Below are 15230 nucleotides of genomic sequence, written 5' to 3' on the forward strand. Positions count from 1 at the left end.
ATATTTTAACTTGCAAACAAATTATCATGTATTGTTTTAAGTGCAAATCCAAAATAAAATACATATTTTTCATTACAGTATTTCTCCAGAACTGAATTATCTTTTCAGATATGATATATGTGAGTATGAAAAAACATCCTAGCACAAAATATCTGTCTCTAATGAATCACAATGAATTTTACTCATAATGAAGTACCAGACATTCATACTGAGCAACTTTTGTGAAGCAATCTCTTTAAAAAACATTTTCTGTGAATCCACTGTGAATAGACATAACATCATAGCTGCTAACTTTACCCTTTGCAGATAATACTTTTATTTCAGAGTATTCTGTAGTGTGTTTATATTTGAGACCTGATTCATAGCTATTTCCTTAAAGACCAGATTCTGCCATCCTTACTCACATTGCGTTATATCTTACTCTGCAAGTTTCAGTGATTAAATATGCATAATGATTGCCCTTAGTGACTAAAAGCAACAGTTGTTTCTTTCAATCTGTGACAGCTGCAAGAGCAACTCTTCTTTCCACACCACCATCCAGCCTAAATTCCAACTTGTAAGAGGCTGTACCTATATTTAGTTGGAAGGATTAAATTACAGAGACTTCAGGCTGGGCAAAGCACATTGATCTGCCTTTTTACAGGCAGACCTTAGTGCTGACAACAGCTAAAGCTTTCAGTTTCCTCCCACACACCCATATTATTCACAAAATGGATTCCCAAAGGGAACTCACTGAAGAGCTTCGACTTTACCAATCCACGCTTCTTCAGGATGGCCTCAGGGAACTCCTGGATGAGAAAAAGTTCATTGATTGCTATCTAAAAGCTGGTGATAAAAGCTTACCTTGCCACAGATTGATTCTATCCGCTTGTAGTCCTTATTTCCGTGAGTATTTCTTATCTGAGCAAAGTGAAGAGAAAAAAAAGGAGGTAGTTCTCGACAACGTGGACCCTAGCGTCCTGGATATGATTCTCAAGTACCTTTACTCTGCAAGTATTGATCTCAACGACTCTAATGTGCAAGATATTTTTGCTTTGGCCAGCCGCTTTCAGATCCCTTCTGTATTCACTGTGTGTGTATCCTATCTTCAGAAAAGACTTGCTGTTGCTAATTGTCTAGCCATCCTTAGATTAGGTCTCCTCCTTGACTGCCCAAGACTTGCATTGTCTGCCCGTGACTTTGTGTCAGACCACTTTGTGCAAATTTGCAAAGAAGAAGACTTCATGCAGCTTGCCCCCCATGAGCTCATCTCAGTTATTTCACCTGACAGCTTAAACGTAGAAAAGGAAGAAGTGGTATTTGAAGCAGTAATGACATGGGTCCGAACAGACAAAGAGAACAGAATAAAGAGCCTGGGAGAAGTTTTTGACTGCATTCGTTTTCGTCTTATGGCAGAAAAATATTTCAAGGAGCATGTTGAGAAGGATGATATAATCAAAAGCAACTCAGATCTTCAGAAAAAAATCAAGGTTATTAAGGATGCCTTTGCTGGAAAATTGCCTGAACCTACTGTAAGCAAGGGAAAGTCAGGTGAAGGGGAAGTAAATGGTGATGTAGGGGATGAAGATTTACTCCCTGGATACCTCAATGACATTCCGAGACATGGTATGTTTGTCAAAGACCTTATTCTTCTGGTCAATGACACAGCTGCAGTGGCTTATGACCCTGTAGAGAATGAATGTTTCCTGGCAGCCCTGGCAGAACAGATTCCCAGAAATCATTCCAGCATAGTCACCAAACAAAATCAGGTCTATGTCGTCGGAGGACTGTATGTGGATGAGGAGAACAAGGATCAGCCTTTACAGTCCTACTTCTTCCAGGTATAAGCCTCATATTCATTACAGTCCTGCTTCTTCCAGGTATAAGCCTCAACATCAGTATGGTGTTAGCATGACATGAAAAACAGACTTTCTGCAAGTTACTGAAGAGTATTTAGGTTTAACTCTAAATATCGAATAGGGTAATGTTTGATTTCATTAATTTCAGTCACATGATTTTTCCTATAAAAGTTTACTTGTTGCTGTAGTCTTTGAAATTCCTCCCAGAACAGCATAGTCCATTAGGGACAAATGTTGTCTTTCACTCAACTTGCTTGGCTTTTAACAGATGCCTTAATGGCAGGTTTCTGTATTAAACTGATTCCTATTAAAACAAAAGCTTTTATTAAAATCTGCATTTTGGGCCCATTCTTAAGAGGTGCTGAGTATCCAGTGCAGAAGCCCATGGGAATTGCATGTTCTCTGTGTCATTCAGGATTAAGGCCTAGGTGAGTTCTTAAAGTTTAGTTAACATGTTTTAATCACTTAAGGCCAGTTTTTCAAAGGTATTTAGGCACCTAAAGATGCACCTAGTGGGATTTTCAAAAGTGCCTAGATTCCTTACTCCTATTGATTTCTATCAGAGGTGCCTAGGCACTTTTGAAAATCCCACTAGGGGCCTTTCTGCATCTTTTGGTTCCTAAATGCCTTTAAAAATCTGGTCCTTAGTGTCCTAACCAGTTTAACTCTCCCCCCCCACCAAAAAAAAAAAAAAAAAAAACATCAGTAGGTGTCCTACCATGTTGCTGGCTGGCAGATTTCCAAAACTGTAAAGCTTGAAGTAATTTGAGATATGTCAGTTTAAATACAACCTTCTTAAATTGGCAAACAGCCTGTAATAATGCTCCAAATACCATATTTCAGCCTAGAGTGAATGTGGACATTTAAATCCATATAAATGTAAGATTTATTAATACAAACTATGGCTGAGCCTTAACTGTAGTGACACAGATGATATAAAATTAGCACACACAAAAAAGCTCAAGGAGTATGCTTATGTCAAACTTATCCTGGGGTTTTTAGATACACAGCTACATTCTGTACCCTTGGGTATTTCAACTATCTCTTGATTTATTGGATGGTATGCTCTGTTTCCAAATCCTTGACTTCAGTGGGCAATTAGCCTAAGGAGTACAAGATCGGATCCTTTGTTAGCATATGGTACAACAAGGCAATACTGAGTTATATAATTTTAAAGTCATTGGCCGATACTGAAAATAGCAATTATTGCAACTGTTTCATGAGCTATGGATTAATATATCGCGTTCAGATACTAAGGTCATGAGTGGGGTTACAATCTTTAGAAAGAACTGTTAGTTTTCTAGAGAGAAATTATATTAGAACTGTTTCATTTCCTTACCTAGACATAAAGCTCTAATCAATGAAGTACAAGAGTTGCTACAAAAATTTGCTTGCGGTGCTAGTGTTACATTGGTTTCAGAAAATCTAATCTAGAATTAGAACTGAATTATCAGGCTATAATTCCATCATGGGATTTTTAGTGACACACACCACAGGAGTGAGGCTAGTAATTGACGTAATTTCCAGAATCCTCTTTTTTATATATTTCCCTGATCCGTGCCCTGAATTTCTGCTGCCGTCCTGTCCCCATTCCATTCACCCATCCCTTGCTACTCCTAAATGCTGCTGCTGTTGCTCACTGCTAAAATATCTCTACTCTTCTGCACTACCAGCTTGGTGATTGTTTCCTTCAAAGTTTTAACATGGTAGACCTACAACATTTCCACTCCTCATGAGTCCTGCTTCTCCACCACTTCTGCTTCACTGGCCTTACCAGTGCCTGGCAAGGTGGGAGAAAACTAAGCTACTGCCCGTCGATAAATTTGTCCCTAATTGTATATTACTCCATCAGAGCTTATACGCAAAAGGAAATTCCCCACACCAGTTACATTGCTGATTCACTGATTACGTTATCAGCTATAATGAATAGGATGCAAGAGTTCCTCTGTCCTGATATGCAAAGATCTGCCTGAACTGGCCTTAACTACCTGAGGAATCTGTGTCCATTAATTCCCAAGTTCCACTGCAACAAATAAACTGTTGACCAACTGGGGAAACTAGTGAGTTTTGGAGCCAGAAGTTTCACCAGAGCTGGACCTAGACTATGGAACTCATTTCCACAGGAACAAGAATAACCATGCACCTCACCTCTCAGAGCTAAATACAAACCTCACAGAGACACACAAAACATCCATCCACATACCAACAAAAAAATTCCACTATAAACTACTCACACTATTGTCTATAGGCTAGAAAGCAAGGAGGAAAAAGAGAGATTTCTATTCTTAACGGCTGGGGAGGTACTCAGATACTACAGGGAGGGGGGTTATGTAAGGACATAGGTAGAAACAAAAATCAATCAATCTCATGTAGGGTAGGTCTCTGAAAACATCCCACGGTCTTTCCTCTGTTTGCCCGTTGTTCCTCTTCTGTGACTGCTTACAGCACAGCAAAAGTGAATGGAAACAAAATCTTCTGACTGTGTCAGATGAGAAGTCAGTAATATGACCAGTGGGACTGGAGACTGGTTTGTTAAGAAACAAAGCCTTGGGGGTATTTGATTTTTTTTCCGTTCCTTTAAGTCTTGTAGAAAAGTCACAATTCACACTCACTCTGCTGTATGCACACTAAGACCCTAAGAGCTTTTGAAGCACTACCATGGGAGGAGCACTTATTGCTCCAGCAGAGTTAGAGGGAAACTGCATGCCCTTTGGGACATATGCCTCCTGGGTGCTATGGGCAGGGTGCTGGGCAGATTCACTCGACTCACCCTTAATACGGTATAGGCAGCAATCCTCTGCTGATCCCTCTGTGCAGGACGATGAGCCAAGGCCATACATTAATAATAACTAGAAACAAAATGACTAGGAGTATTGGAGAGAGAATAGAGAGGAAAAAGTTGGCAGTAACTATCCTGTGGGGGGGGGGGGGAGTTGGCACATGTCAGCTGATCCAGTGGATGGGCAGTTAGAATAAATATAATGTGGAGCACTACTGATCCACTTACTGCATCTAAATCTATTTCACACAGCAGTTTTCATTGTGTGGGCTTTTACTATGCATCTTTCCTGACATTTCCTATTTTGATGTTCTTTCAGCTGGATAGCATTGCTGGTGAATGGATAGGCCTTCCTCCACTGCCTTCAGCCAGATGCCTTTTTGGTCTGGGAGAGTCGGACAACAAACTGTATGTAATTGCAGGAAAGGACCTTCAGACAGAGGAATCTCTGGATTCGGTATTGTGCTATGATCCTGTGTATGTTGACAGTTTATGTTTACCGAGCATGTTTAAAATAACCCTTTTTTCATTTAAGTTGCCTTAATAGTACGATCTTCCAATTCCAGGGCAGTAAAATGGAGTGAGGCCAAAAAGCTTCCACTCAAAGTATATGGCCATGCAACAATTTCATACAATGGGATGATATACTGTCTTGGAGGAAAGACTGATGACAAGTGAGTACGAAATAATTTCATGGCAATTGGTAGCATTGTTTAGTTGGGTGTCCTCACACTCAGCAATCAAAGCTCACTTTTTTTTGCAACTGGTTGTGGGTTTGGTACATGGAATCACATTATGATATCTAGACCAAAATATCCATGATATTATAAAGTACTACGTACCTATTATTATGGCCAATTGGCTTGATTAGCTGACTTTCTTGTTTCTGTGTCATACTATGTTCTGTTGTGCATACATGATTCAATGTTTCTCATTGGGTTCTTCACAAAAAGTTTATTCCTAGCTTCTTGGTCAGATTATACACGACAAACACTTGCAGCACATTGATGACTCTATCCAGCTACTGAAACTCCTGTTTTTAATCATTCCAAATTGCAAAGCCTTGTTAGCACTGTATTTAGAGACATACTATGATGATTTCATTAAAGTAAGAAACTAGGAGCATGAGTGGACATAGGATGTGTCTCAATGTAAAGCATTATAGTCTTGAGAAATAACTTGGGACACCCTGATAGGGTTGTTTGACAAGTGCCAGAGATGTCTGCTACAATCAGAAATTAGCTAATTTCTAAAAGCAGATTGTCTACTATACGACATGGTCATCACTCTACTTGGTGCTGCTGTCTTATTCTCCTGGAGTGAAAGTGATCCTCCCATTCCAGTAGAAACTGGAAGAGAAATGCTTGCTCTTCATGTACAGGATATAAAATGAGGAACTCAAGAACTCAATGAGTAAATCTTCTTACTTTTCCTATAAACCAGGATAAAGAATCCAATTGTGTGCAGGAGTTAGAATTTTCCAACATTAAACACTAATGCAACAAAACCACTACGATGGAAGATAGCTTGAGAAAACCCTGACTCTTGTAATCAAGGAACTATGGTATATAAATTACATTTTGAAAATGTCTAGTGCACAGACAGTAGACTTGCCCCTGCAGCTTTTTCTCTGGGTACGTCAGTACTCATATTTTGTGGATAAATCTCTCCAAAACAGAATATTCTGCAAAAGAATAAAAGTCCACAGTGTTAGTTATTTGATTATCTTAAACTACACTGTAGCCCCTAAGCAAATAACCTCTTATCCTGACCTGATCTGCCATCTCTACATCTCAAGTCTCTCCTTAAATACACATTTCTTCCTATCAGCTGTAGTCTTCCAGGCTTAGTGACAGTATCATGTTAATGCACACATTGTAAGGATTATATATAATCAACTAAAGCAACTGTGTGATCTTATTGCAGTAATCCTTGTGCTCAGTCCCCTCTCTTTGTTACCATCCCTCAACACATGCCATCTTAACCAAGCTATATGGAACAGGGACATTTTTTCTTGTGTGTAAAGCACCATACACATTATGGCACTATGTAAATAGCATAACATTTATATCCAGTGCTATGGATGTGAATGGGGATTTACAGAAATACACAAGGCCTTGTCCCTCCCTACGGAATATTCAGTCTAAGTTAGAAATGAGAGAACCTCAGGTGCGGAGAAGGAGGAATAATAATTAACATGGCTCAGACAGAGGTTTATCAAACCATGTAGTTAGTTCAATGAATTGTGCTTGTATGTATTGACTTCTAAAAGAATTAAAAGTCCTTGTACAGCACTATATGCACTTGGAAAAGCAAATTCAATCAGGATGATCTAGTTAACATATTAGCATTAAAAAACCCAAAGTGCCTAGCTCTTCTTTCTATCTCCACCCACCTTTGTTTAGCCATTTACCTATATCTGAAATAAGTATGATGAGCAGGAACACTGTGGTCAAGGTATGTGTCATTCTTTCACTGAGTATACATTACACAGAAAATCTACTTAAATGAGGTGTCTCTTTAAACTTATCTATTCAAAGGATTTACCAGAGATGCTTAGAGTTTTTCTTTTTCCCCACAGAAAATGTACTAACAGGGTATTTATATACAATCCCAAGAAGGGAGACTGGAGAGATCTGGCTCCCATGAAAGTGGCTCGCTCAATGTTTGGAGTGGCTGTCCATAAAGGCAAAATTGTGATTGCAGGAGGTGTTACTGAAGAAGGCCTTTCAGCCTCTGTCGAAGCCTTTGACCTCACCACAAATAAGTGAGTGCATATCCAGACAATTTTTAAACAATTTTTTAATTGGAATTTTAGTGACTTAAGTTGCCTTATTTTTAATTAATTTTATTGTGGGGAAAATGGTAAAGGTGCGTGTTAAGGTCGGGGGAAACAATTCAGGATAAACTATTTGCTTCACAAATAATTACTATTTAATATAAAAACTCCAAGCAGATTTTCAGTTTTAAATCCATGCTCTTAATTACTACTTATACTATTTATGGTAGGTCATAATTGTAATGAGATTACTGTAAAATCCATAAAGTCAAATTAGAAAATATGCTGATCTTTTACATAGCAGATACACTTCAAGTTAAATATATTCTGTCCCAGACCAGGTCATATTTAGAATTAAACTAATAATATAAAAAGTGGAAGTTTTACCAAAAAATTACTCATGTAGGGAAGAATATATTTGACTTTAGCTTCTACTCTGTGACCTTTTCCTGTAGAAATTTTTCATTTTGCCCAAATGCTTGACAAAAGCAAGTCAGAATATAGGTAATTTTATCTATCATCCTTCTTTAGTATTTTTTATGGCTCTCTTACACTTTCATTCTGCACTTAAACCTTATCAGGAAAGTATAACATTCTTGTTGCATTTACACTGCTGCTGGATAGGGTTTACCTGTGCAAGTGTTTTAGGTTTTTACGTCCATGATTCTGCACAGGGGAGAGTAACGTTGCAGTGGAAAACTCGTAACAATGCTAATTAGCTTGACTCTTCTTGCTCTATTATGTTAATGCTGGATCAACAGAGTGAACAGAAAGCGCACACACACATACACACCTTTGGAGGCTGCAGCAGGAAGTATTGAGGACCTTCCCTGCATAAAGGATCTTGAGCATGCACACTTTGGCCTTAATGCTGGTGAATGGAGAAGCAGAATGTCAGTGTTGGTATGGTATGGGCTTTCCCACGTGCTAAGGCTCCTCGGACAAATCCTTAACCCTTGTGTTTCTGCCAACCATAGTTGTCAGCATGGGATATCTCAGATACTTCTTTCATTCTGTTCAGAATGTTTCTTAAGTATTGTCTGACTGATTTGCCTTTTTTTTTTTTTTAATATAAATAACTTATAGGTGGGAGGTTATGTCTGAATTCCCCCAGGAGAGAAGCTCTATCAGTTTAGTCAACTTGAATGGATCTCTGTATGCTATTGGTGGTTTTGCTATGGTTCAACTTGAGTCCAAGGAATTTGCACCCAATGAAGTTAATGACATATGGAAGTAAGTTCTATTGTAATCACATTTCCTAAATGGAAAATTCACCTTGAGGTTTATAGAAGCTAGGGAGTAAGTCAAATGAGTATTACCCTTTCATTTCATAAATGAACTATTTATACACTTTTTAAGGGACCGGTTGCCACAGTGTCTGGCGAGCACAATCTTTGTGTGCTATGAAGTAATACAGATGTGAGACTTGGACCTGGGGAATACTTCCACCTTCTGGTGAAATAATGTAAACAATACATTCTAAGTCGCATCCCGCCAGTTGCAGGCTACAGCAAAGTATAGAAAAAGGCGAGTGGGGTGCAGTATTTCTGGGTCTGTTCAGCTCCATAAAGTGAAATATATGTTGCACTCTGACTTTTTGGCTAAAGTACCCTGTCACCTTGTACACAATGCTGCAAGCCTCTTTCTTACGTTGCTTAAACAATTTCTAGCTCATCATGTTCTCTGATGCAGGATGATCTGAAAGAGACAGCAAAATGGACAGTATTATCCCTATTATTACTTTCACATACACTAATAGATAGATGAGTTGCAATTCACATATATACTTCTAGACCAAACTCCCTTAGGGAGAGTCACACACACATTCTAGAGTTTGAATCTGAATTAGCTAAAATATGTGAAAAATCCCATATAGTCTGCAACTCCAGAATTGTTCTGGTAACTTAAGGCATGGGGAGCAATTGGTGGGAAGGTAGAAAGGATTCTGGGAAGAAATGAGTTTGAGGAATGATTAGAAGAGGGAGAGAGGGGATACTTGGAGAACAGGCACCAGGAGACTGTTCCAGGGATGAGGGAAGCATGCTGCAAGGTGCCTAGCCAATAATAAGTTAAAGGGACAAAGGGAGCAGGAAGGAATCCGAGCATCCTAACATTCTATTTGGGAGGATAGAAGGGCTCTTATGTAGTAACAGTTTAACACAAAGGCTGCTGGGAGCTCTTGACATGTGGATTATTTTCCATTTTATACATGTGTCTGAGGGAAAAGGTCAAGCTCAAAGAGCTAAGAAATTGAAGTGGACCTGTATTCACAGTATTTTTGTTAACTGCAGGTATGACGACGAGACGAAAGAATGGTGTGGCATGTTGAAGGAGATTCGCTATGCCTCTGGAGCCTCCTGCCTTTCAACACGTTTAAATCTATTCAAGCTATCAAAGCTGTAAACAAAAAGGCTAGGAAATTAAATATGAGGAGGGAGTTCTGATTATGGTAATTTTATTTTTGTTGCAAAAAACAAACTGTACAGAGATTTATAGCTAAGTGTCCCTTAAACTGTGACTGCAGCTGTGTTTTAAATGGTTACTAATTTTTTTAGATAATAAACCAAAACTAACTTTTTGCTCAAGGTTAGAATCAGAAAGAATTCTGATTGACATTGACTGGAACTGGTTTTGAATAAATGAAGATATCATGTGAAACTCAATCCTTTCATGTGTGAAATTCTCATTGAATTAACCAGAGTTCTGCTTACAGCACTGGGCACTTATCTTGAAAAAGTTTTAAGAAGTCCCACCACAGATGTAAGAGACATCACTAAAGCCAATTAATTTTTAGTTACCTGCTAGTTCTATTTGTCTTACTATTGACATGCTGTTTATACAGCTTTATTTTCCACTCCAATCATATACACAAAAGTTGCATTGTCTTGCCAGATCTACAAATGTATTTTATATACACCATTTAGAAGAGAGTAATTGAATCTGACATATGCATAAGCCTATTGAAGGCAAAGGTACATCATGTGGCCTAGGAAACATGCTTCAGTTAATGCAGTACTAGTGGTTCTGTGAGCCATGAAAACAGAAGTTTACAAGGTTATTAGCCCTACAATTTGACATGCTTTGCTTTTTCTTCTGGTTGCAAAATCCTTGTAAGTCCTAGTGAGCCTGTTCATCACATCCACACCCAACTAATCTATCTAATAGGGTACTTCATGTATAGGGCTCTGGAGAGACTGTATTCAGTAATATATTGATAAACTGAAGGGAGTTTAAGAAGCATCATAAGATGTGGAAGGGGAGAGGCATGAGTTTTCTTGCTGCACTACAAAGATCAAAGGAAATTCATTCTGTGTTGGAAACCTCTTTTCCTAGGGATAGCTCAGTGGTTTGAGCATTGGCCTGCTAAACCCAGGGTTGTGAGTTCAATCCTTGAGGGGGGCCATTTGGGATCTGGGGCAAAACTTGGGGATTGGTCCTGCTTTGAGCAGGGGGTTGGACTAGATGACCTCCCTGAGGTCCCTTCCAACCCTGATATTCTATGATTCTATGATCTCCCCACCAAGCTGAAGTTCCGTCAGGCAGCAGGGACTTAGTTGTGCTATTTACAACATGGGGAGTGGCAGCAGGTTGAAGCAGTATATTCACACAGCCCTTTTTGGCTTCAGTAACTATGTTCATGCTTCGCAACACCACAACTCTCCTTCCAGTGAAGAGGAACGCATTGCTCTTTGCAGCATGTGATCTAATATCACATCTCCAAAGGTAAGTGTCAAAATATCTTCCTGCGCACCACCCATCTGGGAAGAGGACCATGCTAAATGCACATGACTGAGTCAGCAAGCCCTTGGAATAATTTTTTTTTTAAACACTCCAGAGACCTGTGAAAAGCATCAAGCCTCGCGAGCACCAACTGTCTGCTATGCAACGCTTCCCACAATTTGAAAGGGGAAAGCGAGGTCTGGATAGAGCTAATTTTGGACATATTTACTAAAATGCAGCTAGGAATCAGCAAAGAAAATGTATTGGTGGCTTTGATGGTTGTATATTCAATTTTTATCAAATTTCAAGCAGCCTTTGGCCAAAATATAACTTAGCATTATATATTCTTTAAAATATAGTATAGCTGGTATTTTTATGGCACATGAATGAGGAAACACCACTAATCTGATCCAATATGATTGTAGCAAATATGTCAGGACTGTACAAAAATTAAAAAAACCCACTATGAATATAGATACTTCCAGCACTGCCTTCCTAGGGGAGATAATTTAGCATGTCCCAAAGGCACAGGCACAAAAACGTATTCCAGGATGACATTGTACAAGTATATTCCCAGGTCTCACCTTTTCGGTTTTCCCCAGAGCACACAGTATCAGCCAGCTCCTCAGCTGAAGTCAATTGACAGCCTTGTTTAAGTCAATGGAATGACACCATCTGAGGAACTGGCCCTATAATTTTAGGAATATCTGTTTACATTGATCTTTGCTGCCAGCCGTACGCTGGATTGCCTTGATAATTCAGGGCTTGTCTACACAGGTAAGTAAGTCTAAAATAGGTAGTGTGAATTTAAAGTGCACTAACTATTCCACTCAAATCCCACGTGGACACTGCACATTAAAAGTGCCTTTGTGCAGTTTAGCACAATACACTTTAAAGTGTTAATATTATCTCAAATGATAAATGACATATGGATTATGCCTTTAGGCTCCACCTCCTTTTTGTCTCTGTATATGGAGGAGTATTGGGTTTGAATAAGAGGGTTTTCATATTTTTGAGCACCCGAAAAGCCCTTTGGCTTGTGATCTACAGGTCAACCTTACCCCTTCTCTGTTATCCATTGTATTTGAGTCAGCAGCAACACCTGAACTGTACATGTTTCTACAGCAACTAGCATAATTGGGCCCCAATTGCAATTGAGGCCTATGGCTGGTGCCATATGATAAGTTTTTTTTACTACTTGAAATCAAGATAAAGTACATACATGGCATTAGCTCTAGTCACTATATCCAAGACTGAAATGAGAGACACTGATTGGTAGTTTGTTGGGTCTTCTCTTTGTAAGCACACAGGCTCTCCAACTTCTCCTTTGTTTTTCAACACTTACCCAAAATGCTCGCTTGTGGTTCTGTAGTTTATTTTGCAGGCTCTTTTAGAGTTCTTGGTGCCTCTGCTATAGGCTGTAGTCATGAGTAAAGAAAACTCAGACTCCCTCCACAAAGGCCCAATTCTGACTTCAGACATAGAATTAAGACACCTGTTGCTGACCAATAGGACCCTGATATTGACAACTATCAACACTTGCTGCCAGTTAACCCTTAACAAATGAATTGTAATTCCTTTTCGATTGTAAAATCCCCTGGCAAGAGACCACCACCCAGAGGGTCACACACACACAGTGTTGACTAAATAAACAACATTTAAACATTTACTCTAGAGGAACAATATAGTAAAATTTTTGGAGTTTTAGTCAAATTATTTATTGTAATAGGTTTTTTTCCCAAGTAAAATTTAATTTATTTCCATGAATTTTTAGCTAATTCATTTTGTTTCAGTATTCCTTAATATATTAACTAGCTGGTACCAGTGGAAAAGTCACATGTTTAGGAGACTTTGAAGCTCTTTTTCTCAGGACTTTTTTTTTTTTTTTTTTTTTTTTTTAAACCAGCACTACAAGATAACAGCCCTTCTTCAGGATGTGTGACTAACACAGATGGCATTAGTCAACAGCAGTGGTTAGGAGGAAGGACAAACAAACCTACCACTATTTTTAAATAGTTTTTTTTAAATAACACTCACCGATTTAATTCAGAATGAAAATTATTTCAAACTAATTAAACACACCACTTTAAAAAATAAAAAATAAACACACTTGGTTTCAGTTTTTTTCACTTTTCAAGGACAAATGTACTTTCTTAATCCCTTTCAGCACCAGTTTTGATCTAGGTCTTACTTTCTCCTTACAAATATTCAGCATAGAACCCAGCCTTGTGTAACTTATGAACATTTATCAGCATGGACACAAGATCTGATGCCTGCCCCTTTACTAGGATAATGAAAAACTTAATTGCAGCAGGGCAGTTGTGTTCAGCTTCTCTCACATGCAAGCCAAGTAGGAGGCCATCAAGTGTGCTGAGAAACACATTACCCACTTTCTGCCACAAGCCCAACCTCCTTTCTTACACCCCCAACGGCTTCTGTAGCCTGCAGTCTGCCTGTAGGAAAGCAAGAGTCCATGCAGGTGACTTCTGACTAGTTCACAGCTTTTTGCTCCATTTTACTGCAGCCTAACCTAGGTTTCCTCACATGCAGTTCTGCCTTTAATAGCTTTGATAGTTTTTGGATGTTTTGTTTTGCAAGAGGAACAAAATGAAGCGCACAGTTTGTTGAGTCCCCAGGGCCCTGTCTGCAAGGGGTAGCCCTCCCGTACAGTACTGCTTTTATGCACTGCCGTAGAAGAGCAATCCACAGCACTTGCAATGCCTGTCAGCTTGATGAGGAGTCCCATGGCCACAGGGGAAGAACCAGCAGCCCCCACCCAGTCTTCCACAGGCCAGAGTAAATACAGCCCCACAGAGTCAGGTATTCTCACAGAGGAAAGGAGCAGCTTACCCTTGCAAGCTAGAAGTTTTTTCCCTCAGTCCTGAGCAGATAGCATTGAGTATAATAGAAGTTAATACTTACTGGCTAGTAAAGGGAGAAGTAGTAGCCAATTGCATGATGGCTAGTTTAGAGTTACAGCAGCTTGCCCCTGCCGGATTTAAAGGAAAAGCACCAGAAATGCATGCTGGGACAAAGTTTCTGTTAAAAGGGCAGCCCACCTACCAGAGGAGCCCTAATGACCCCGCAGTCATAAAGAAAATTGCTCCTGAGAAAGGTTGCTTCTGCATAGTATTGCTTCACCACACCATCCATATCTCCCTCCAACAAACACTTTCTTGTCTGTTCTGTTCCAGTCTCCTGCATCTCATCGTCTTAGGTTTTCTCAACAATCCTGAGTGCTTGTCAGACTACTGGAAGCCTTGTTACTCTGGAGATAGTTTGGGGAAGTCCCTAAAAAGCCTGACATCAGGTAGGCATGGTGTTCCCTCTTCCCCCAGCAGTCCTAAGAGAGTGTTAGAGATTTCATTATGACGAGGGCCTTCCTGATACTCTACTTAAGTTTTCAGCACGTATTCATAGTTTTGCCCTCTGGTGCATTAGAAAGCCTCTCCCTCACTTATAGAAATGCCATTCAATATTTTGGAAAATGAGTAAGAAAAGTAACCCCAAAATCCCCCATTAACCATTAAAGGCAGTGCTGTTCTTTAGGACACTGAGGTCATAAGCTCCATCTCAAACTTAACAATATTGAATAATGTGTACTCTCTTTCTAAGCAGAGAAGTTATCTTACTCATATTTGAACTTAAGTTTGGCTGCAAGCTGTGCCATGTAATATCAGATACTCTCATTAGTTTTTGGAAGGTCTTTGCTGTCTTCCACCAGTCTTCCAAATATAATTCACCTTTAACTTCTGCACTGTTTTCTCTTTAATTTGTATGTAATTTTATTGCCAATGGGCTGGTCCAATGACAGCTTCTGTGCAAATGAGCCATGTGCAATCCCAAGCTCTAATAAAATCCTTCAAGTAGTCCTACAGTACTCCTAGAGTAAAGTCCTTTAGCTTTCCCTGCCCTGCCCCCCATTTTGGAAATCCTTTAATTTTATTTGCTCTATAGCTGTACTTTTACAGCCACATCATGAGTTGCATGTGAACATTGTGCAGTGCAGATTGGGGGTCTGATTGGGTGCCACACCTTTGGACTAGTTTACTTTTTGGGGCCCAAGAAATATTCAGGGAGGTCCCAGCCACACTCCCTACACCAGAGGCCCAGG

At 39.4% G+C, this 15230-nt stretch overlaps 1 protein-coding gene across 1 annotated transcript; it reads left to right on the plus strand.

Moving 5' to 3' along the window:
• Nucleotides 1-637: 637 nt before the first annotated feature.
• KLHL41 (kelch like family member 41) lies at nucleotides 638-9996 on the plus strand. Its single transcript, XM_074967513.1, has 6 exons — nucleotides 638-1820; nucleotides 4937-5094; nucleotides 5184-5291; nucleotides 7199-7384; nucleotides 8483-8629; nucleotides 9688-9996. The coding sequence occupies exons 1-6, from the start codon at nucleotides 711-713 to the stop codon at nucleotides 9797-9799; spliced, it is 1821 nt and encodes a 606-aa protein (XP_074823614.1). The 5' UTR covers nucleotides 638-710; the 3' UTR covers nucleotides 9800-9996.
• The last annotated feature ends 5234 nt before the right edge of the window (nucleotides 9997-15230 follow it).

Source organism: Natator depressus, chromosome 11, assembly GCF_965152275.1.
Source record: "Natator depressus isolate rNatDep1 chromosome 11, rNatDep2.hap1, whole genome shotgun sequence".
Classification (NCBI taxonomy): domain Eukaryota; kingdom Metazoa; phylum Chordata; order Testudines; family Cheloniidae; genus Natator; species Natator depressus.

Excerpts from the sequence above, each read along its gene's own strand:
- KLHL41 (XM_074967513.1), top strand. The coding sequence starts at position 711 with ATGGATTCCCAAAGGGAACTCACTGAAGAGCTTCGACTTTACCAATCC. Across the intron at positions 5,292-7,198 it reads GGAGGAAAGACTGATGACAA|AAAATGTACTAACAGGGTAT; the intron begins GTGAGTACGAAA and ends TTTTCCCCACAG. Across the intron at positions 8,630-9,687 it reads GAAGTTAATGACATATGGAA|GTATGACGACGAGACGAAAG; the intron begins GTAAGTTCTATT and ends TGTTAACTGCAG.